Below are 25,313 nucleotides of genomic sequence, written 5' to 3'. Positions count from 1 at the left end.
AAATTATGGTCTGCATTCCTGAGGAAATCATTTCAGAAACAAGTCACAATACACAAAAGCCCTAAGAATAAGAAAAGACAGTATAAAGCAATGGTAAAGTGTTTTGCATAATTCTTATTAAAGAAAAACATATGCACACACATACACCAAAGTTAAGGAAGATAGTGAAATTCATTTTAATAGGCATGTTCCATATAAACCATTTGTCACAAATTCTGGATTTTAAGAGTCCACATGAAAAATCACAGTATGCATAGACTAGAAGCAAAATACATCAAACAAAAACATCCTAAAGATATTTAGGTTGTCAAACTTTTGCAATGTTTCCAAATCATTTTAGAGTTTGGGGGGAAATAATGCATTTTTGGTTTAAAAACAAAGGTTCTCTATGTGGTTTTGACTATTATTCCTTCTCATGAAAATAATAATAATGCCCTACAAATTCCATAGTTTTAAATGAATGGTGTTTGCTGTATATTTACCAAGAAAACGGTTTACCCATTACCATAAAAACGTAATTAAAAATACATCTGGTATTTTTCCAAAGAGAGGAGTGGATTTTGTTGGGTTTATGGATAATGATTTGTATATAAGTGAACCTACATTCTTAGCCTTTTCCTTGGGTGCAATTTGGAAATAATACGCCTTTTAATAGCCTAAATTGGACATTGTCGTTGCATTCCAAGTGAGCAGCATCACAACTGAAGTATCTAATACACACGTGTTGCTTAGGGCTGTAATGTTACCATAGCTACTACCAGATCAAACATCTCAGGAAAGCAGTGCCACTAAGTCTTTCAATGTACAGAAATTCAGCACTTTTGATAGTTTATGAGGCTTCATTTTTCTTCTTTTGGGGGCTTTTCCAATTGGCATTGTGTTGTTTCTTCATCTTTCTTTTTTACATCTAAAAAATAAATAAATAATTCCATTCATTTATAGAATATAGTGAAATATATTTCATACTATAGTGGAATGAAACCTTTCATAATTCCTTTATGTACCCTAATAGTTCTCTTCTTGATTACGAGATGCTTTGCCCTCAATCTAGATACGGAAACCACAGGAAAAAAAAAGAAATTTGGATAGGTTTGGGAATTGCCATTCTCCAAGTTACCTTTCCCTCCTTTTCTTCAGAATTATTACATGCTAAGCAGTCTCCTGAGGTATTATTACAATCTCCATTTATAGATTAATCTATCGAAGCACAAACAGGTTAAGTGACTTGCTCAGTCACAAAGCCAGTAAGTGACAGAAACACAATCTGGACCAGGCCAAGTGGCTCCATAGCCCAACCCCTTTAATGATATCCCTATAGTGCATCACACTCTCTCCAGCTTCCTCACAGTTTCTACCTCCTTTGCTCTTAAGAGATGATCTCTCTTACTATTTCGCAGAAAAAGAAATTAAAGCCTTCAGGTAAAAGCTCCCTCAACTTTCCGCCACCAAATTTCTAAAACCCTGTAGTCTGTACTTCTTCCTTCTACCCTTCCTCTTATTATGATGGAAAATGTGTTCCTCAGGACTGGCTACATAATTTATTGGGGCTCAATGCAAAGTGGAAATGTAGCACCCCATGTTCAAAATATATGGAAAACTTCAAGAGAGCAACAGTAAGAGCATGAAGCCAAGTGCAAATCTTTTCTGAGCCCAGGGCCCTGCGCAACCACACACAGCACAGCCCTGGAGCTGGCCCTGGTGCTGCTCAGACTATCCAGGTCTATTCCTTCATGCTGTGGGACCCTTTCCATTTCTGCCTCATCAGAAAGCTGACGATCTAACAATTGTCTAACAATCATTCCCCGCCTCCATTTCTCCTGACTTCTCATTTCCTCACATCACCACCAGCTTCAAACTAACAAAGGTCTTCTTTTAACTGCAATTCTTCCACATACTATCTTGTCTTTTATCCTTTAAAATGTATCATCTCTTGTGGTCTCCATTTTAAATGAAAGCTATTAAGTCTCTACTGCTTCCCTAAAACTACTCTTACCAAAATCATCACTGGCATCTTTGAAGTTCAGTCTGCTGGATTCTATTCAGTTCTTCAACTTTTATTCAGGAAATATATTACTAAGCACATATTATATACCAAGCAGTGGAAAAAAAATATTCTAGCTCTCAGGAGACTTCTAGTGAGGGATATGGGGAATAAACAAAATAAGCAAAATGTGTGGTATGTGAGGAGTCCTAAGTGCTATGCAGGAAATTAAAGGAGTTGTCAGGGCACCTGGGTGGCTCAGTTGGTTAAGTGTCCGACTTTGGCTCAGGTCATGATCTCACGGTTCGTGAGTTCAAGCCCCGTGTTGAGCTCTGCTCTGACTGCTTGCTCAGAGCCTGGAGCCTACTTCAGATTCTGTGTCTCCCTCTCTCTCTGCCCCTCTCTCGTTCACACTCTGTCTCACTCTGTCTCTCAAAAATAAATAAATGTAAAAAAAAGAAAAGAAAAAAAAGAATAAGAGTTGTCAAGAAGTCTTGGGGCATAGAGGTTGTGATTTTAACGAGGGTTGGCTGGGGAGAAGGGCCATAAAGGTAAAGACCTGAGAAGGTAAGGGGTTAGCTGTGCCAGTGGCAGGGAGAGAGCATTCTAAGCAGAGGGAACAGCAGGGTCAAAGGCATCAATGTGCAGGAAGGAACTGTACAGAGAAGAAAAGAACAGAGGTAGGGTCAGAGGGTTACCAAGAGACCAGATCTTTTGGATGAAAAATGGCAACTAGCTGGACAAATATGAAAGTAGAGCTGACAATTTTTACCGATAGATTAGATATAAAGTTGAGAGAAAGAGGTGGGACAAAGATGATTCCAAGATTTTGGCTCTAGCCACTGTAAGTGTGAAACTGCTATTCACCAAGATGGGGAAGCAGCAGGAAGAACAGGGGTCAGGGAGAATATCTGGACTTCGTTTTAGTATCTATTAAGCTTGAGACTCCTCTTAGATAGCCAAAGCTGGGGTCAAGTAGGCAGATGGATTTATGAGTGTGAAGTCACAGGAGCTTCTGACTGGAGACAACAAATCTGTGAGCTCTCAGAAAGATATTATCCCAGTGAAATCAGATGAAATATGAAGAGGAGGGAATGTTGATAGAGAAAATCTCAAAAATAAACAAACAAACCCACTGTGTTCTGGTACCATGTAATTCATTAAGAGATCGGAGAGAGAAAGAAATAACAGCAGGAGAGGAATAGCCAATGGAGCAGGAAGAAAGCCAGGAGAGCAGATTGTCCAGGAGGCCAAAGGAAGAAAAGTGTTAAGGGAAAGAAAGGGATGGTCCATCACGATAAAACTGCCAAGAAATCATGTAGGATGGAAACTAAGAATGGACCGCTGATTTTTATCAGACACAATGTCATTTTTAATCTTGAAATAGAGGGGTGGTACGGTGAGGATCAGAGAAACAAAGAGGTTTAGGAGGCATGTCAGTTCTAAGAACTTTTTACTGGCTGCTCCTTCTGCAAAGGTAGCTCTTATCTCTGATCTTTGGTGCCTGCTGCATCCTTCAGTTGTGATTCAAAACACACCATTGTCATTCAGATTTCAGTGGGGGCTGTTACTAATTTCTCTATCTAAAACTACGAGGCAACTCTACCAAAACATCCTATTTAATTCTCTGATAGAATATATCACTGTTGACATATATTTATTTGTTTATAACCCAACTCTCTCATTGTAGATGTGATCCGGGATAGCAAGGCTTTATGTCTGTCTTACTCACCACTAATGCCACTAGGTTTTGGAATAGTGCTTAGCACTTAGTTAGTGGGCACTAAATTGAACAATGGATCAAATGAACAGTGATGGAGGGAGTTAAGAAAAGGCCTTTTGTGACATTTATAGCTGCCACCCTCTGTCACTACTTGCTACTATGATATCAGTGATCATTGTCCTCCTTATCACAGTTATTAATTTATAAGAGATAGATTAGGACAAATTACTAACTAGGCAAAATTTAGACAGACAGGTTAGTTTCATGCAGGATACAAGACTTCTGAGATCCTAGAATTTTTCCCATCTAAAAATATGTATCAATAAGAACAACAAAAACCAAAGAAGATAGACCTGAGGGGAACTGCCTAATAACCACCCAATAATCCATCTAATAACCCCCTTGCCCACCCCTCTAAGGGAATGTGACCTTGCTTAGAACAATCCTTTGTTTTCTTTTGCTAACAACTTCCTTGCCTCACCTTCCTTCTTATAAACACCTTCCATTTTGTACAAATCCTCAGAGCTCTCCTTTACTTGCTGGATAGGATGCTGTCTGATTCCTGAATCACTTAATAAAGTCATTAGATCTTCAAATTTACCTAGCTGAAATTTTTGTTCTTTAACACTATAAAAATAGTAACAATATTCTTTCAGATAATGATCCCCCTAGTGATCAAAGTAAAATGGTGAAGACTACTAACTCTCCTGCAGGGTATTTCTTCTTCTTTGCTTAACCTGGTAACATCAATAAGCATTAAGGTTGTGTGTGTGTGTAGTTAGGGTATATAAACTTTAATTAAGCCTGTTATACTAATAAGCAACTTAGCTTCTCTCCCTCTGTAGTGGAGGATGGCCTTCAATAGCAACATCATATTCTAATAACCATATTCCATTTTCAAACTTAAAAGGCCAAAATGATTACATACATTTTTATTTTCTTTCTTTCCCATTTTCCATCTTATAATAGTTTGTGTGTATGTATATGCTTTTTACTATTACTTGTAGTATGTCATATGAGATATGCAATGATCTCTGGGAAAAAGAGAGTTGTCCCTGGCCAACCAAAGATATACTTATTTCATAGGGATCAAACCAAGAGCATTTGTAACTTTACCAGGTAACACATAATCTCCTGAAGCCAAGGACCAAATGTTCTGGGACTTGCATGAATAGGGTAGATGTGCACAAGCTTCTAACTCCTTTTTGCCTTATTGCCAGCAAGAATAAATTTCTGTATGCATACTAAAGTCCACCTTGATGCCTAACATGGGGCACAAGACACAGGTATTTTGGTAATGCTTTGGAACTGAAATTTTCTTTAACCTCTACAAATATTTTTAAATAAAAAGATTCTTTTAAAGCTTTATTGAAAGTATCACTATATTTATTTCCAGAAGACTAAACTCTGGATGCTGTATGAGCTGTCTGTAAGCAATGGGTAAGAGACCCAAGATTTTCCTGCATTAGTTTGACAGCTCCCTTTTTTCCATAATTCAACTTTTTCCAATGAAGGACAATTAAACTATTAACTTTTATACAAATACTCACCTCAAAGACCTCATCTTTAACTGATAATAAATTTCTGCTTAGACATGAGAAACAGAAGAACCTGTAGAATACTACAGTGAAACAGAACCTTCTAAAGTGCTTTGCCAATGAATGACAGAAGGAAAACTATTTCATTTCTGTTTGTTTCTAGATAAATGTTGTAAGTTTGTTGAGGGGATTATATTTGTTTACCTTTGATTCCTAATTACTAGCACTAGGCATGGCTTTACATATCCAGTGAATAAATAAATGTTCAGCTTCCAAATACACATCAAGAGACAAAAAGGTAAAACTTTTCTGTCACTTTCAGAAAGCCTAAAAAATGTACTTAGCCTTAAACAAACACCAAGAGATTTTAGTAGGCATGTAAGAAAAGAAGAGCACTTATGACTAGTTAAAAGACAGACTGTTCCAGAGGATAGGACTGATTAAGAAGAGAGCACTACTGGTTTGAAGAGAATGTGTTGGTTACCTTCCTCCATGGAGAGGGCCTCCAGTCTGAGGGGCAACTCTGAGGTTCCACCTGTCCCCGCTGAACCCTGGATGTCTGGCACAGCATTCCGGCGGCCTGTCCTTGCTGAAGATGCGAAATTGTTGACCACAGGCTCCACATCAGTCATTTTCGATGAATCTGTCCTCATAGCAACATCTACAAATAGAATGTGCACATGAAGAAGAGAATGAGCCTATTTTGAGGTAAATGTTCACAGGGGTGGTTGAAAGGCATGGCTAGATCAAAATCCCAACAGGCTTGAGAATCTAATCATTGATCACACCCTGCATCTATGTCTGCTGTTATGGTCCTGAAGCTTCCATTTGCACATTCATGCATTTGCTGAATAGAGAAGGAAGCTCTCAGTGTGAGCCAGATTGCTATAAATAAACCCTGAGCTGAATAAGCCACTTGGATGCTTTAGGGTGCAGTAATCTCTGGCTTTTGTTCTGTTTTTCTATGGATGGATCAGCCAAACTACAGCTTGGAAGGAAATGAAAACCGACTTGTTTGGCCACTCCTATAGAGACCCTGCCTGCCAGTATTTGTTTGTGGTGCTCATTCAGGCTGAAACCAAATTGCTATAATTTGTATGGACCAAACAAAACACACTATGTTCCTATTCTTTAGATATGAGAAGTTCAACTTTATCTCAAAGGCATTTTTACCCAGCGACAGCTGTGTATTTCTGCCTGTTCTAGTCTAAGACCTAATTTTCAACAGCCTCATGTTCATGTTTAGGAAAGTAGACCTGTATTATTACCTTTTCTTGCATTTAAGTGGACATGGTAATTACTCATGCTTTCCTATGCATCCTTTATCTTTCTAGTAATTGGACCTATGAAAGAATTCTCAGGAAATAATTTACTGTACAGAGAGGGAAGGAGGTAGCAGATACTGTTTATTCTAAAACTAACCCTCTTTCATATGATGTTTTCTAATGAATCTTTCTTAAGAAGTCAACACGGAATAGTATCTCACAAGTAGTGGAAGCAGCAGCAAGCATTTATTGAGAACCTAGGCTCTCAATAAATTTATTGAGACATTTATTAAGTCCTAGGCTCTCAGTCGGCCACTGAGAACACAAAGGAATAATAAAATCTCCCATTTTGAGGGGACTTGCATTCCCAAAGGGACTTGAACCCTCTTTCTCCCCTTTGATGCATGTGGTATACATGCATACCACAGAATGTGCTGAGTATCAACCAAGGGGCGGAAATTATCATTTGTGATATTTGAGGGCAGAAATATGTGAGTCTTGGCCTACATAAAGCAAACCAAGCTTTTCACTGTAGTTGGAAGGGAATCCTTTCGAATCATTTAATTTCAATTTAGGAAATTCTAAAAATAAAGTGAAATAGTCACAAAACACAAAACACAATGTGTTTCATATTAGAAACACAACTCATTTGGTTCAGAGGACCAAAGAAATGCACAATAAGATTAGTATGGGCCTCTGGAGACCAAGAGTAGGCGAGGCTCCTTCCTCAGACAGGCTCATCTTTGCAGGAATTGTGGAAAATTTGAGAACAATGTCAGATTTTCAGACACAATTTATGAATCAATTAGACTTCTGTTTAGTATTTGCCAACTGTCTGGCATTGGCAGACACGTAGATTAATATAAAAAGCACTGGACTGTTCATCAAAAAGAACTTCACTCCATTATAGGCTTGCAGGTAATATTGGCTAATTCATTTAATTTTGGAGTCACGGTTCTTCCCCTGCATAATGGATATATAAAAAAATTAGCCTAACTGATTCACAGGATTTTTGTTAAGAACTAATGAGATAAAGGATATAGAAACTCTTGATAATTCTAAAACTATGTTTGGTTATTGGCACCATTGTTCATATCTCACAAGGTTTTATTCACTCCACTGCCCTTCTATGTATCCCTTTAATCCTACTGGAAGGTCTCCTGAGTTTCCTAAGAGGGAAACCAGAATTTATTCAATACAACAAGAACATTTTCATATCTATAGTCTCATTTTAAGTCTCCCAATAATCTTTTGAAGTGGTAAGGAATAACCCTCACTCACTATGTGGTTGTGAAAACCAGGGCTCAGGGAGGTTAAATGATTTATTTAAAGCCACAAAGCTGCTAATGTAGCACACAGGAATGCAAATCCAGTTTCAGTTCTCTCCGAAGACAAGATGACATGGATCACTACAAAATTATCTTTCCAAATCTCTGTGATATACACAGTCACACAATAGCTACTTTTGATTCTGCCCTTCATTACGTTTTTAAAAAGAGAAAATTATATATATGTATATACATATATATACACACACATATATACGTGTGTGTGTGTGTGTGTGTGTGTGTGTATGAGAGAGAGAGAAAAAGAGAAAGGGAGAGGTACAGAGTCCCTATCTTTTCACAGGTGTTCCTTTCTGGCTTGAATGGTTATTTTGTGAGACTCCCACCCCCTCCCCCTCCATGATACTTGAATGTCAATTAGAGATCTCTTCTCTACAGCCTGTGAGAAGTGCCTGACACCAAGTTTGGAAAAAGACCCCATGTTAGGCTTCCACTCTGTCTTCAGCCAATGTTATGCTATGTCTTAGCATAACAGCTCTGTGAACACCTTGATTATTACTGGCCTAATTGTCCAAAATCTTAAAGTTAAAGATAACAATCATATAAAAATATTAAGATATGCTATTTAAAATACTTAAATACTATACATTTTATATTAAATGAAATGAGTAAACTTCTTTAGTAAGACAGTCTATGTTAAAGAATTATTGAATTAGAATTTGTATGTTGAAAAAGAATTTCCAAAAGATGAACTTCCATCAACATGAAGAAATTCTAGTCTCTGGGTTTATTTCAAGGTTTCCTTGCTTTTGGCTGCTATTTTGCTTTTGCCTTTATATTATTATTTCAGACACAGGCTTTCTAAATTAGTCCTATTTGTTGTTTAGTGTTAGAAAACAAGATCACAAAACTATCTAAAAGTCTGTCAAGATTATAGTCATTACCTACCATTTTAAGGTAAAAAAATACAAAACAAAAACAATAAAACAAAACAAAACAAAACAAAAAGACTGGATGTGCAGGGAGGCCAGACAACAACAGGCTGCTTTACTCGGGAGCTTTACTTGGTCATTTCCCAGCTCTCCCTCTCCTCACTACCATCTTCCTTTCAGACAGAGTCTGCCACCAATGCAGATGCTGAGTGACCTGGAGGCCATGCTCTGCCACAAAACAGTTCACCCATCCTGGCCCCACAGGACTGCAGGGGGAGGTAGCGTTCTACAGTGAAAAGTCATCTCATCTTCCTGACAGAAGGTGTTGGTGACTTAGAGACTGCTGGGTGGCAGGAACGTTTGAACACACAGTGTGATTCTGAAATGAGCTCTTCTAATTCTCTAGCAAGGAGATTGACTGCAGCATTAAAAATAATCTGCAAGTCCATAAGGGAAGTATGGCTGAATAAACTATATGCATAATATTATGGAACAGTATACAGCGATTATAAAGAACATGTTAAATCCAGTTAAATCTACCTATGAAGATGCATCCTTGACACATGTAAAATAAAGCAAAATTTAAAAGTAATATTTACAGTGTGTGTGGGGGGAAGCAATGAATATAATATGATCTCAATTTTGTAAAAAGAATAAAAAATGCTAGTTGGGAATGCAAGAGAGAACAAAGAGAATATTAATCATTTTTTGGTACTTCCTTACATATATTAACTGTAACAATGAGCATATATTATTGTTGTGATTTAAAAGAATTGAAACACATTCACCTGTCAAAACTATGAATACACAGATATTCTAGCACAGAAAGGCTCTAAAAGTGATATTTCGATAATTTTACCAAAAAATGGTGTATCTTTAAGTGTAGACCTCTCCCTGTACCAAACAGCCATCCTACCTGTCTGTTGTAATTGTCCTATGCAACATTGATTACATATGCCTGATGTTTTTTTAGAGGGATGATTATATATACAGTAAAAGAGGATTTCAAAATGGAGCAAGCAAGCAAGCCTAGCTAAGAAAATCTCCTTTAAAATAAGGCCAGGATGGGGTGCCTGGGTGGCTCAGTCACTTGACTATCCAACTCTTGATTTTGGCTCAGTTCATGATCTCACAGTTAGTGAGTTTAAGTCCTGAGTCAGGCTCCATGTGGAGGCTGCTTGGGATTCTCTCTCTCTTTCCTTCTCTCTCAACCCCCTTCCACTTGCATCCTCTTTCACCCTCTTTCCCTCTCTCTCAAATAAAACAAATTTAAAACAAATTTTTAAAATAGAGCCAGGAAGCCATAAGGGAGGAGGAATTTATGCATGTCCTCAGTGGAGAAATTACGAACTTTCTGAACTTTTAAGCCAGCTGCAAGCCCTCAGCCTAGACTGAATTTCCTCCTCACCATGAAAACTGGATTGTCCATGGTTTTCACTTCTAAAGAAGCCAGTTTGGTTTAACAAGCTGCAACCGTTTGTTTGCATAAACCAATCCCAGTTAACCTAACTTCAATTCCTGTTTTGCAGAGGACCTAAATGAAAACTACACTCCTTAACATTCTACCTTTATATAACCTTGCTCCCATCTTTGCCTTCCTTGGAACACGATTTGAGTTTCCACCTCAGTCTGTGGCTCCTGAACTGCAATTCTAACTGCCCACATAAATGTCTGTTTGCTTTCATTTTCAGTTAATTCTTTCTTCATCAACATTGTATATAAAGTAGAGAGAATCAGTCTCTTCAAATGCTTTGTGACGTTTAAAAAATACATAACCTATAGAAAGATGAGGAAACACTACTAACAAACATAGAAGAGAGATTAACTTCCAAGTTCTTTTAGAGTTTGGACTTAAAAAGCTAATTATATTTATGTTTGCTAACTAAGGCAGCAACCCTTCCTCTTAGTAGATGAATCTGGAAGAGTACTGTTTTGTCACCTGTGAATGCTTACGGGAGCTGAAACCATTTGGACATTTGGGGATTTCACAGAAGTCCTTGCAAGCCCCCAGCAGGGTGATATGACTTACATCTCTTTCATCTCTGTTGAAAATACACAATTTTCAGGCTGCTTTACCAAAAGACCATTAAACAGTCATAGATACAGATCCCAGCATCTCTGCAGTCTCCACAATATTGAAAATTCAACACCAGCACAACTAAAGAGGACAAAGATGTCCAAGCTAAATGAAGCATGATGGAAAATATGTGTGTGTGTGTGTGTGTGTGTGTGTGTGTGTGTTGTATGTATATATGTATATATATACATCATATATACAAAATCATTGGTCAGCTCCCAGTGGGCTCAGAAGAGCCTCCTAAGAAAAAAAGTGTATGTTATAAGCATAATCATAAACAAAAGTTTGGGGTGCCTGGTTGGCTCAGTCATTTAAGTGTCTGACTCTTGGTTTAGCCTTAGGTCATGATCTCACAGTTCATGGGTTCGGGCTCTGCTCTAACAGTGCAGAGCCTCCTTGGGATTCTCTCTCTCTTTCTCTCTCTGCCCCTCCTTGGCTTTCTCTCTCTCCCTTTCTCTCAAAATAAAAAAATGCTTAAAATAATTTTTTTTAGGTTTCTATAAACACAGGCACCTGGGTGACTCAGTCAATTGAGCGTCTGACTTCAGCTCAGGTCATGATCTCACAGTTTGTGAGTTTGAGCCCTGCATTGGGATTGCTGCTGTCAGTACAGAGCTTACTTCTGATCCTCTGTCCCCCTCTCTTTCTGTCTCTCCTTCACCTGTGCTCTCTCTCTTTCTCAAAAATAAATTTTAAAAAATTTTAAAAATATTTTATAAACAAAAGTTTTTGCAACTTCTTTCTCTCCCAACTGAGATGATCTTAGCTCATGTGCGTTCTTTTTCTTAAGCTTCCTTACTTGAAGCCAAGACTGCAAGAAAGTGGTTACCTTTTTTCTAATTTCTGGATCCATATCACTCACTTCATCTCCCACAGTGAAACTACTACTCATTCTGCATGTAAGACTTGAAATAAACTTCTCACCTGCTAAATCAGTTCTGTGTTATAAGTCCAGGTATCTGAAAAAACACTTAAAGTAACAAGGAAGAACATGTATTTTGGAAAGTCACTGCTTTTCCTGGTCAAAAGAGAGGATGAAATAAAGAGAGACATACACTGTTCTCAGTTAATAAGCAAATTCCTCATCTGGCTCTCTCCAGCTTAATATATTATGTTAGGATTCTTCAGTTCTCTGCCTACATATTGTTATTTTGCAAGAATTCGTTTTGGAACATAAAAATTTCTTCCAAACGAGGTGAGAGAACTATTGCAATTGCATCTCAATGTGGACCAACAAAAACAGATGCTTATTTATTCATCCAGTCAAAATTTGTCAAGTTTCCACGGAATTATTAAGTGTCAGGTGCTATGCTAGGCCCACACACTACAAAAAGGAATCCCCCAGTCTGGTGAGATCAAACACATTCTGATCTTTTCAGTACCTTTCTTGACCTCAAATCCTACTCTTTGGAAATAAAGCAAAAGTATCCCCCCTCTAAAAATGGGAATCCTGGGGCGCCTGGGTGGCTTAGTTGGTTAGGCGTCCATCTTTCGCTTAGGTCATGATCTTGCGGTTCGTGGGTTCGAGCCCTGTGTCGGGCTCTGTGCTGACTGCCAGCTCAGAGCCTGGAGCCAATTTCAGAGTCTGTGTCTCCCTCTCTCTCTGACCCTCCCCTGCTCACGCTGTCTCTCTCTCTCTCCTAGAAATAAATAAATAAATAAAAATATTTAAAAATGGGAATCCTAACACATCTATTCACCTAAGTATCAAGACCATTTTAGGCTAAATAGAGTTTAAATGAGATGTATACCTGTGTAAAAATTATTTTTTAACTTAGAGACCTTTTTTTTAAACTTCTCTACTTTTAGAGTTTCTGTGCCTCAAGTATAAACCAGAGGAAATTCTACCTCTTGTCTATTGACACATATGATTTCCCATGCTGAGATTTTTGCCTGATAATGATATAAACAGATCTGTCAACATATACTGGTAGATGCATGAAAGCTATTTTTACCACACAGAATTTTTGACAACTTAGACCTACAAAATTCTAAATATAAAGTCAAATTGATTTTCCTATAATCTCCCAGGTAAAGTAATGAACAAATCTGAATGCCTTTCTGGCACAATCACGTTGTTATACTAAGATAGGGTCATTTAAGATAATAATGTGGACCCGTGTGGCTAAAGATAAAAGGATTAACTGCACTAAGCATGCAACACCCTTGAGTGCAGGGGTCACATTTCACTGGTCACCCTACTCTTTAATTTCCTGCTAGAAAAACTTACCCCAAACACACCCTCCATTAAGGACTGTATGGAGTTAGTTTGCCATAAGCTTATTCCTACCCTTTGCAGCTTCCCAAAGGACCTTTGAACTTAAGTGATGCAGACCCAGACACAGAAGTGATACATTAACATATCATTAACAACATTAACATTGACACAGCCGATTTGTATTAAAGTCTTTTCTAAATTCAGACAGTACTCTTTCTACCATTTTCATTTCTCTCCCCGCTTTTCTTTGAAACAGATTTCCCTAATTATTAGTACATTATCTTGGGCTGTGCGTGCGTGTGCACTTGCGTGTATGCTTGCGTGCGTGCGTGTGTGTGTGTGTGTGTGTTTTACGCATGGTAGGTGGTATCCAGGATACGCAGTGATATTTTCAGTTCTCCTTTAGGTGAATGTAATTCTAAATGGTTATAAACTGTAGCAGAGCATCCCTCCTATCTTACATCTTACATAGGTTTGGCCTTTTACTTCCCACCTTTTTATTTCTATCCTTCTGAGAGATTAGAATTGAGAGCACTTAGCTTGAATTATAAGAAACCATTTTCATTTTTTCCCCACTTTACATGAAACCTTGCTGTATTCCTCCATTCTCATTTATTTCTCACATTTTCCTTTCCAATTGAAGGATTCAAATAGCAGTGTGTTCTTACTTCATTAAGGTGGTGGAGCTTACTGAAGGAAGTGTTTGGATTCGATTCAAAAGTACTTATTTAACCCTGACTCTTTTCAAAGCACTGTGCTAGTAACTGGGACTTGCCACAGTAAGTAACGACTTCCCCTGCTTCAACTGGAGCCCTGGAGAGGCTCCATTCCATGCAGCTCCCCCTTCCGCACATAGGAGGGAGTGGTTAGTTTCAAAAGAGAAGGGCTGCCTGGAGTGGGGTCCCAGAGAAAGGGCTAGCAAATTCCAATGAGAGACTGCTCTCAGATCATCCACTTCTCATCTTTGCCTTTTTCCAATCATTTTTGGACACAAAGTCTTCCAAGATTGCAAAACAAGCCCAGGGATTCTTCAGGCTGAATTTGCACTACTGGGAAAATGAAATAATTTTGAGGATTATATAGTTTGCTTGCACCATTCCCATCTCAGAGTGAACATAGCCTGTCTGTGCAGGGGGTTTAAATGCAAGTCCTGAGAAGTCAGTTCCTTTTTTTAATGAGACAGTGGTTTTAAACTGTCAAGTGACTTTTGATGACATCAATAGGAAGGAGAAAAAGAGAAGTTAATCTGACCAACGTGGTCACAGTAGAAATGTCTTTGTATCCTTCTGCCTAGCATGTGGACTGGCACATAGTTGCCTATTAAATTCAATAAATAAATATTGAATTCATAGCTGATAACCATAAATTATGGGCAGGCAAACACAGCCAGTGAAGGTGCTTTTAATTATTAATATTTTTAATAAAGACTGAAAATTCATTTAATCAAATATTAAAATGAATTTTATTACATTAACAATAAAGTAGCTTTGTGGGCAGAATGTAGACTAGTTATAGGTGTGGGTAACATCAATTGTCATATGCAGAGCAGGAGTTAATATAAAAACTCTTATGGAATCACCCTCATCCAAGGCATCTAAATAGTATTCAGACATCAGCCCTCTCCGAGGGGTTCATAAACATTAAACTGTGAACAGACTGCCCAACCTAAAGTCAGTTACATACAATTAATCAGCTTTCCCTTGTGCAAATATGCAATCCTCTAACACTTTAAAAAGTTCTTTTTATTTTGACAAAGAGTGAGTATGAACGGAGGAGGGGCAGAAAGAGAGGGAGAGAGAAAATCTCAAGCAGCTTCCACGCTGTCCATGAAGAGCCATATGTGGGGCTCAGTCCCACAAACCGTTAAGATCATGACCTGAGCCAAAATCAAGAGTCAGACACTTAACTGACGGAGCCACCTAGGCATCCTTCTAACACTTTAAATAGACAAAATCCTGTAGTTTTAATTTATTCAACTAATCCTCTTTTACCATTTCCATTCTCAACAAGGAGGAAATAAAACCCTTTATCCTCTGGGCTTATTTTCTTTGCCTATGATTATTACTGGGAGTAGTATATCTATGGCAAAAATAGTTCCATAATTATTCTTCCAATGTAGAGTTCATCTAAAGCAATAGCTTAAGCATGGGCACTTTAAACGGCATGTTTTTATTTCAGAAAACTTACATAACTTATATATGTTTATCTGCCTTCAAAAGAAAAAAATGCAGTGATACAAAAGAACTACTTTTACTAACATACAAAAATTTATATATGTAAAAGTGTACCTTACCCACCAAAGCCATTACTTTAGGAAGCTACATATATATTCCACCTCTGAAAATACTTTTATAATCCATCAGTGCAATCCACTTTATACTCATATTTAATATAATGATAGAATAATACTATGTTTAAAATATAACATTATGTTTTATAGTGGACTGTTTTTAATTAAAAGTTATCCCAATTGATCACCCATTTCTTTGTACTGACTTCAGGTTTTTTTCTTTTTTTTAATGTATATTTATTTTGGAGCAAGAGAGATATAAAGTGTGAGCAGTGAAGAGGCAGAGAAAGAGGGAGACACAGAATCCAAAGCAGTCTCTAGGCTCTGAACTGTCAGTGCAGAGCATGATGGGGGGCTTGAACTCACAAATGGTGAGATCATGACCTGAGCCAAAGTCTGATGCTTAACCAACTAAGCCACCTCACCACCCCAACTTTAGTTTTTTTCTAAGCCTCCTTAAGTAATTTAGATTAGCATATATTTGGAAAAATTCTATTCCAAGTGAAGATTTAAAAGCAGACCTTTGAGCAATGACAGAATTACTAAACTACCTTAACACGCCCTTCAGATGACTGCCCTTTAATTAGTCCTCATATTTGTTAAGCAGTCCAAATGGAGCAATGGAGAGCTTGGTCACCTAAATGTGAGCATATGGTTGAATCTTGCATTGCCATCTAATAAACCTGAGACCTCCCACAAGACATTTATTTAACTTCTCTGTTAATTAAGTTTCCACATTTATCAAAAGTAGAATTAATATTACCTATTTACTACTTTGGAACCCAACAAATTAATTGATGTAAAATGTGCTTGGTTAACAACTACACAAATGAAATTTGTTCAGAAATCAGTCATATTAATTTACAGGCACTAAATAGATTATCATAATAAATATTGATTATCCTGTTAAAGTCTGCATTTGATTTGGCTCTAGAGACAGCTTCTGACATTGTGAGTTATAAAGACAAGAAAAAAATTAACCCAAAGATATTTCCAGAAACTTGGTGTTTAAGGAAGTCTGATGCGCTATCCATTGTGCCACAGAGCCAGGTAACTTGGTGTTTAAGGAAAAAGGGAGCATAAAAAATTCACAATCTGGTCCCCAAATTCCTCCACACAAATACCTCAAAGTTGGCTACCTTTCTGTTCCAGATTAGCCACCTGTGACAGAAGACTGAATCTCCCTTACACCATTCATGTTTTCTCCCTAGGGATAACCGGTTCATATACTTTCAGCAGCAAACCACATTTAAATCTTTCATTAATAGTTAAAATGGGATTGAAATTATCACTTTCTTCATGATTCCTGAAAAACAATTCTTAATCTGAGTATTAACATAATGACGTAATATGGTGAGGAATTACAAGGGTCACAAAATACATGAGAGAATTCTGCTTTCTCAGTAAGGCTCACCACCCAGTTTAAAACAATGTCTTCTCCCTGTAGCTCCTGACCTCCCTTACATTGTCCTATTTTCCTTAGCACTGAGAAGTTTTGACACATATTTAACTTAGTAGGATTGAACTGCTATTTACTGCCTATCTCCTTTCACTAGAATATAAGCTCTACAAAGGCATAGGTTTTTGCAGGCTGTTTCACCGATGCATCCGTACCACTAAGTCATACCTGGCACTCACTCAGTAGGTACTCTCATAGAAGTTGTTTATTGAATGAAATAATTATCTTTCCACTTCTCTTTTTTGAAATGAATTTTCTTTTGCTATATGAAAGTAACACATACTCATTGTTGGAAAAAAAAATGACAGTTCTTCTAGAAGAAGAAAAAACAAATTGCCTTTTATCCCATTATCCAGTGACAGCACTAGTATAATTCTGGTGCATATCCTTCCAGAATGTTTTCAGTGCTCACATACATAGATGCACATAAATATCTTATATACCTATCTGCCTATATTTTTAATGTTGGATTGTATTTATTTGATACCATTTTATTGTATCTTTTATAAATCATTTTATCATATCTTTTAAAATATAATTGTTTTCAATCCAATGTAATTCTAAATTTTTAATGAAAGTTGAAAAAGAGAAAATGTCCTAGAAAGCTAGGCTTTTACAAACTATGTAAAATAGGCATAACCAAAAGCCCAAACACAATGGCAAAATAAAGAACATGACTAAGGGCTAAAAATCATCCACAAACCTTTCCTTTAAAAAAAAATTGTTTTAGTTGTATGGAAACCAACTTGACAATAAACTATTTAAAAAAATTTTTTTTTTGTTCCAGTAATGTCTTTTTCTTCTATTGCATCAATGTATAAAAAATTTTGGAGGCTGTCTCTTAGTTCCTTTTTGAATAGATTTAATTTTCTTTTTTTTTTCTTCTAACTGAGAAAAAAGGAGAAATGATTGAGCCTTTTCAAGCTCTGGTTTGTTTTCTAAGTTCTCTTCAGTACTTCATTTTTCTTTGCAGAAGTAGNCCCAACCAAATAGACATAACTTCAGAAAGAAAAGTCATACTGTTGAAATATTTTTGTTCATCAAATTATGTATACTGATGTTTGTCTACAATTAAGTTAATAGAAGTAAAATTAGTTATATGGATGCAGTTAACTTTTATAAAACTTTTGTAAAAATACTAAATTCTGTTACTATTTAATATTATATTAAATATATAATATTAATTCTGTTACTGTTTAATATTATATAAGCTCAATAGAAAAAATGAATCATGAAAAAAATGATATCTAAAATATATTCAACAGACATAATAAACAATTCAAAACTAGTATATATTAATTTTCAAAATATATGCACAGGAAAACATGAGGGAAATATCCCAAGTTTTAACAGTAGGGTTTTTTTTTCTGAGTGGTGTTATTATACATAATTTTTCTTTTCTTCTTTGAACTTTGTGTTTTCTAAATTTTCTACAATGAAGATTTTCATTATGTGAAAAAAGGCATAAACATGTGAACACATTATTTAAAAAAATTTTTTTTAACATTTTTAAATTTATTCTTGAGAGACAGAGAGAGAGTGCGAGCAGGGAAAGGGCAGACAGAGAGGGAGACACAGAATCTGAAGCAGGCTCCAGGCTCTGAGCTGTCAGCACAGAGCCCGACACTGTGAATTCATGACCTGAGCCGAAGTCAGATGCTTAATCGACTGACCCCCAGGTGCCCCGAACACACATGGTTTTAAATCACTTGAGTGAGATTCAGTGCATATGATTCTGCACTATGGGGTAGTCATTACTATCTTCGTTTTAAAGGCGAGAAAACAGGCGATCATAAAAATGAAATGGTTTGGCCTAAGCAACGGAGCTAGCAAGCGGCAGAAGCAAGACCAGAACCCATTTCATCTGACACCTCATATGCTGCTCTTTCTATTACACCTCACCAAATATTTGTTGAACAGAGACTCAGTGTTCATTCAACCAATTATTACTGAGCATCTACTATATCCTTCATTCACTGTGAGATTTCAGAGAAATAGTGTCAAATAAGACAAATACTATGATTAACAGAGTGGGGATGCACACAAAAAAGCATAATATGTGGTCTTTACTCTGAAACAGTGTATAACCTAATTGTACAGATGAAATGCATACACATTAAAGGGAATGTAAAAACAGAAGTCAATATATGATATATTCAAATACTAATATAAATGGAAAATGCTATAGAAATATAAAAGGGAGGGGTGCCTGGGTGGCTCAGTTGGTTAAGCTTCGACTCTTGGTTTCAGCTCAGGTTCATGATCTCATGGTTCATAGGATCAACCCCCTGCATCAGACTCTGTTGGCAGCATGGAGTCTGCTTGGGATTCTCTCTCCCTTGCTCTTTGCTCCTCCTCTTTGCTGTTTGTCTCTCTCAAAATAAATAAACTTTAAAAAAGAAATATAAAAGGGAAAAGGTTATTGAATTTGGGGGTAATTAAGGAAAACTTACAGAAGCTGTAGAATACACATTGGGCCCTAATATTTGGAAGGGATACATATAGATAAAAAAGACATGAAAAGGCTTACCAAGCCAGGAAAATATCTTAAGCTAAATCATGAAGTGAGGGTCAAAAGCATCTTCCAATTAAAGGAAAAGGAACTGTCTAGCACTCATGGAATGTTAAGCCATATAGAGCTGGAAAAATAAGATCATTAGAACCCAAATTGCAAAGACAATGAATGCCAATAAGAGATGGTGTTGAGGCACCTGGGTGGCTCAGTCGGTTAAGCACCTGACTTTTGATTTTGGCTCTAGGTTTAGTGCTTGGTGTGGAGCCTGCTTTGGATTCTCTCTCCCTCTCACTCTGCCCTTCTCCCCCACTTGTACTCTCTCTCTCTCAAAAAAAAATCTTTTAAAAATAATTTTTAAAAGGTACTGTATTTCTTCCTCTGAACACTGTAAAACCATGAACATTTCTAAGTCACATATAAAAGTATGCATAAGATGCATTGTCCACAAATAGAGACTGAGGTGAGGGAGGATTGTTAGAAGACTATTAAAAATGGAACTTATATTAACAAATCCACAATAATAAGAGCGACAAGCTCATTACAAAATTTATATATAAATGCAACAGACCAAGTATAGCTTCTTACTTAAAAAGAAAGGAAAATGGTAGAAGGACTTACAATGAAAACTCATTATAAAGTTTAAGAGCTTACACTATCAGATATAAAGATTCATTGCAAAGTATTAGTTATTAAGATAGTGTGCAAGGACTCTGCAAGGATATTCTGCAAGGATAGAGAAAATAATAGAATAAAATAGACACATATATATATGGACCCTTGATTTATGAATAGGGCATGACTGGTAATGTGGTCACTGAACCACTGCTGGTGATCTTGGAGGGTTCACAGAGAGGAAACACCAGGAAACTAGATATTTATGGGAAGATTGTTGGTCATGGAGAAAACAGATGGGGCTTATAATAATTTGTGACAAAATTCTAGGATTATTAAATAAATGGCTTCAAGTTATAGTATCTTCCCTTGAATTTTGTATTTAAATATTGTCATACAGATAAATTGAAAGAACAGTGTATAACCTCTACTAATTTAAAAAATTGTTAACAGTCTGCTATATTTGCTCTCTCTCCCTAAACATACACACAGTTTTTGTTCAACCATTTGAAAGCAAGCTTCTGATGACATAACACTTCATATCAAGTATTTCAGCACGTATTTAAGAACTACATTCTTCTTTATATCCATAATACCATCATATTCTCACAACATTCTTTTTTGCACATTGCAATTGAGATAATTCCCCCTTTTCCCCTAAAGTACAGTTTGTAGAAATTCCTTTGGGGCAACTAGTGGGTTTTGTATATCTGAAAAGATCTATTTGACCCTCATTCTTGCAAGATATACTACTCTAGGTTGAAGTTACCTTTTAGAAGCACTTCACAATACTCTCCTACCTTATTCCATTTTTGCTGTTTAAGAAGTTTGCGGAATATGAAAATTTTATGTATTGTATTGGCTGAGCCACAGGATTCCAGGTATTTGTTTAAACAATATTCAGGGTGTCTGTGAGGGTGGTTCTGGGAAGTATTTGTATCAGTAGACTGAATAAAGAAGACTGCCTTCCCCAGTGTGGATGGTCATTGTCCAACCCACTGAATACCTGAATATAACAAAAGACTAAGCAAGGAAGAATTTGGTCTCTCTGCCTGACTGTCTCAAGGCTGGGGCATTAGTCTCTACCCTGCTTCAGACTCAGACTGAGACTGAAACTTACACCCTCAGCTCTTCTGCTTCTCAGACCCTCAGACTTAGAATGGAACTTACCATTGTCTCATCTAAGTCCCCAGCTTGCTGACTACAGATCTGGGAATTTCTCATTCTCCATAACAGCATGAGTCAATTCTTTATAATAAATAAATATATATCCTTTTGGTTCTGTTTTTCTAGAGAACCCTGACTAATACACTGTTGATATTATTGTCATTGTCATTCTTTGTGGTTCATGGAGTCTTTTTTTTTTTCTGACTTATTTTCAGGATTTATCTCTTTGGTGTTCTAAAATGTCATCACAAAATGACTAGTTACCTTTTTGTTTTTCCTTCTTTTTTTAATATGTTTTTTTTTTTTTAATTTCTGAGAGAGAGAGAGGCAACGTGAACAAGGGAGGGTCAGAGAGAGAGGGAGATACAGAATCTGAAACAGGCTCCAGGCTCTGAGCTGTCAGCACAGAGCCCGATGAGGGCTCGAACCCATGAGCCATGAGATCATGACCTGAGCTGAATGAAGTCAGACACTTAACTGATGAGCCACCCAGGCGCCCCTTGTTTTTCCTTCTTAAGATTTGTTAGGATTCCTAAATTTGAGACTTTCATCAATTTGGGAAAATTTTCAGGTATTATTTCTTTGCATATTACTTTTATCCTTTATTACTTCCTTGGGAATTCCAATTAGACACATAAGAAAGAGACTCTATTTCCTTGCATGTTTTATGATTTTTGGTGTGAATTCATGTTTTATAAAACCTTTTCCTTGAAATTACCCAAGGCCCAAATTAAAGTGTTTTCCTTTATATAGGCTCTGACTTTGCCTTTAGTGGGGTCAGGGAGCACTATCAAATTGGTTAGCTTTAAATTAAATTTAAATTAAATTTAAATTTAACATGGAATTTTTCAGACCACAAAGTTGTAAACTTCTGCAAGGTTCCACTTTTGGTAATAAATGATCAGGAGAATTCCACACCCCTCCTTTTCCACCCAACCCAAATCAGGACAAGACTGGCAAGTATCCTTGCTGTCTTCCTTTGAAGGTTAGGGTGTTGCCACATTACTCTTGGGCTGAGCATGTTACACTCTTCAGCAGCCTAAGCCTTATGCTGGGGACCCAATTTGATATTCCAACTTGAGCGGTTCCTAAGTTTCTTTCGTTGTCCCCAGAACATGGCTTTTTAAAACAAAAGATGTGAATTGCTGGGGAACTCAGGGAAGTAAGTACACCACTTGCATGCTTTTAGATTTGTGATTTCTCATTGTTCTGGGCTTATGAAGTATTCTCTTATTTGCCAACCTGAACATTCATTAAAAAAAGTTTTGAGAATATGTTCTACATTTTAAAGTATTGTTTACTAGGGCTTTCTAAAGGACATTAAGTCTTCCTTTATACCATAAAAGGAAGTTCTAGCTAAGTTTTAATAATTTCTTTCTTTTTTATAAATAATGTTTACTTTCTTGTTTCATGGGATAGTGGTGGAGACAAAGGGGTTTATTTTATTTTTTTAATATAATCTCTACACCTAACATGAGGCTCCAACTTACACTGCCAAAAACAAAGGTTGGATACTCTATGCACCGATCCAGCCAGGAGCCCCTCAGCAGTTTCTTATCCATGTATCAGGAAGATATGCATTTTGCTCAGTCAAAAAAAAAGATATGCAATAATGCAAATGCATTATTCTTTAATAGAACTTATTTTAACTCATAAATCCCCATTTTTCCTTCATAGAATAAAATAGTCTTGTGATTCCAAGTATAATCATTCACTTCCACATTAGAATTTATTCTCTCTGGGGTAAATTTCCAACTGAGTCACAATCATACACAGAATTCATTTCTCCATGGTGTAAGGCCTAAATTAAGGCTCAATATTAAATGCTGCCCTGACATCTGGTAAAACTGGGAGAGTTCAAATGGCCTAAGCATAAGTTTCCCTCTACACTCTGCTTTCATGGATAGGGTACCCTAGCCAAACACTCCTCCTTATCAAAGGGACCAGGCACAGTCCCTACTTATCCCTAGATAGTGGTTTTGCCAGCATGTGGAATTATTCAAACAAACCAGTCATATCCCCTTGTGAGAACCAAGAGGCATCACACACTCTTGTTACTACAAGTCTGCCTCCTATAGCTCTTGGTTGTTCACACTGTTCCTGACTATAATCCCTATGAGGCCCAGCATAGCCTACAACATCCTTTTCCTTGAGCTGTAAATATATGCGACTAATAATTTGTTGTTGATCTAATCTGTTCAGTGTCAAATACTGTGTGTTTAGCCATCCCCATATCCCCAGGACAGGAATCTCTCCCTTACCAAAGGGTGAATAAGACACTTTAAATAAAAACCACTAGTGCTACAAACTGCACAATATGCTCCACCATGACTGAAGACTCCTGGTCAGTCTTAATTAATTATTCTTGGCTAAGTTAACTGATTTTGTGATATGATAAGTCTGCCTGAGATAGGACAGCTAATTGCTGGTAGGCTTGGGCTATGTCCTGTGTGGTATTCTGTTGTCTTTGTCAGCCCATTGCCCTCACTCTCCACCCTAAAACTCTCTTGCCCCCACTATAAAAACTGTTGTTGTTTGACCATACACTGGCATAATCTGGTGGTATCAGGTTTGGTCTGTTTGGCAGGTGATCTCTGCTCACCAAGGATCAATCTACCTTACCACATTTGGCCTGATGACTATCACTGGTTGCTTGGGAAAGCTATACAGACATTGTAATTGTGCACCTCTGGGACAGGCCCATAGATAGCCTTTTGTGAGGTTTGTGGAAATAAAGATCACCACCTATCAGGGAATTTAGCATGGCATCCCACTTGTAGTTGTTCATGCAAGGGTAGTGACCTTGCTGGTTTCCTGTGCCGCTGCTTCCCTTGCCACTGTTGCTTGCATTCTCCTGACCCTCAGGAGTATCGAGGTGCACATCCGTCATGGCCTGTGGCCCAGGGGCTGGTGAAAAAAAAAAAAAAAAGGTAGGGGGAGGAAGGAACATTGGTAGTCAACTGGTCTACCAAAGCAAAACTCATAGCCAATGTACCTAGGCTTTGTTCAGTTATTGCTACCTGCTAGCACACCAAAGGGCTAATCTTGTAATCATTGGCCATATAGTCTCCATCCAAGCCATCGACAAAATGACTTTATTGGATGTGGACCTGGATTCCAGGAAGACTGGCATTCCCTGGACAAAGAGGCAACCACCTACAAGGGAGGCTACCAAGTTCCTAAACTTTTACCCAAACACCCAGAAGGTCTGTATTACAGGTGATTGTGCAGACAGAAACTGAAAGCTACAACTTTATGTGGCTAAAAACCTAAAATATTCTCAGGGAATCGGAATAGAGAGAGAGAGAGAGAGAGAAAGGAAGTCCACATGACAGAAGACGTGGGGCTATAGTGGAAGAGGGTTTTGATCAAGTCTGGTGATGGGCCCAGGACATTCCCCTGCTCCACTTTGTCTCCATGTCTCTGTTGAAGCAAAGATCCTAATCCTCAGCAAAACACCCATGATATCCTTGTGGCACAATGAAGGGGTTAATTCAAACCTAACCTGAGCCCATGGTCTTTAAACCATATAAACCAACCATTGCTATGAGGGAGGCCTCCAACTCTGATGATACTGATTTAAGGTTCTCTCGAGGAAGAAACTTATAAATATGATAGGAGTAGAGAACACCACTCCCCCACACCCCAGGTATATCCAGTGACCAACAACAATAACCAGACAAACAAAAAATGGAAAGAAAGAAAGGAACCTGAATATAAGGAAAGAAAACAAACAAAAAAAAACAACTTAAAGAAAAGGCCTATAATTTGGCCTAATTGGAAATCCAAAATTTACTAGAAAAATGTATATAGCAAAAGATAAAAGGACATTGATTGGCTTGTGTGAATTACAACCTGGGGTCTGAATTAACTTTAATATCTGCAGAAATTCACTAATTGGCAAACCTTCATGGTCTTAACCAATACTATGGCTAAAATTACAGTTATATCTTGGAATCCCACTAAAGTTAAACATGGTATCCTCCATAATCAGGGATTCAGTTAAGGGAGTTGCTGAATATAAAGTAGAAGGTAAATAGGTATGCCTCACCTTAACTATAAGAGTTTTTGTCAAGCTTAAATCCCTTATGGTTATAGCACTCATTGCCCTAAAATATCCCATAATGGGCATGGACACTCTGACCCAATAAAAGATAAGTGAAGATTTAAGTTAAGTCTTTAATACTTATATATTGGCTTAACAAAATAAGAACTCATGACCCATCCTTCCATTCCCTAACCCCTCAACC

General features: G+C 37.3%; 1 protein-coding gene across 4 annotated transcripts in view; it reads right to left on the bottom strand.

Moving 5' to 3' along the window:
* Positions 1-152: 152 nt before the first annotated feature.
* Positions 153-25,313, bottom strand: part of PKIB (cAMP-dependent protein kinase inhibitor beta) — a 113,165-nt gene continuing 88,004 nt past the window's right edge. For 3 of the 4 annotated variants that reach the window (XM_077752677.1, XM_077752672.1, XM_077752687.1), the window contains 2 exons: positions 5,727-5,903; positions 153-907 (listed from right to left, as the gene is read on the bottom strand). In XM_077752677.1, the coding sequence (XP_077608803.1) occupies positions 840-907; positions 5,727-5,895 (237 nt within the window). In that variant the 5' untranslated portion in view covers positions 5,896-5,903 and the 3' untranslated portion in view covers positions 153-839. Of the gene's footprint in view, positions 908-5,726; positions 5,904-23,865; positions 23,971-25,313 lie in introns of all 4 variants that reach the window. The other variant, XM_077752670.1, reaches the window with a different exon arrangement.

This window comes from Crocuta crocuta, unplaced genomic scaffold (genome assembly GCF_008692635.1).
Source record: "Crocuta crocuta isolate KB4526 unplaced genomic scaffold, BGI_CrCroc_1.0 scaffold230, whole genome shotgun sequence".
In the NCBI taxonomy this organism is placed as follows: domain Eukaryota; kingdom Metazoa; phylum Chordata; class Mammalia; order Carnivora; family Hyaenidae; genus Crocuta; species Crocuta crocuta.
Note: the sequence above shows the minus strand (reverse complement) of the source record. Positions and strands in the feature narration are given on the sequence as shown.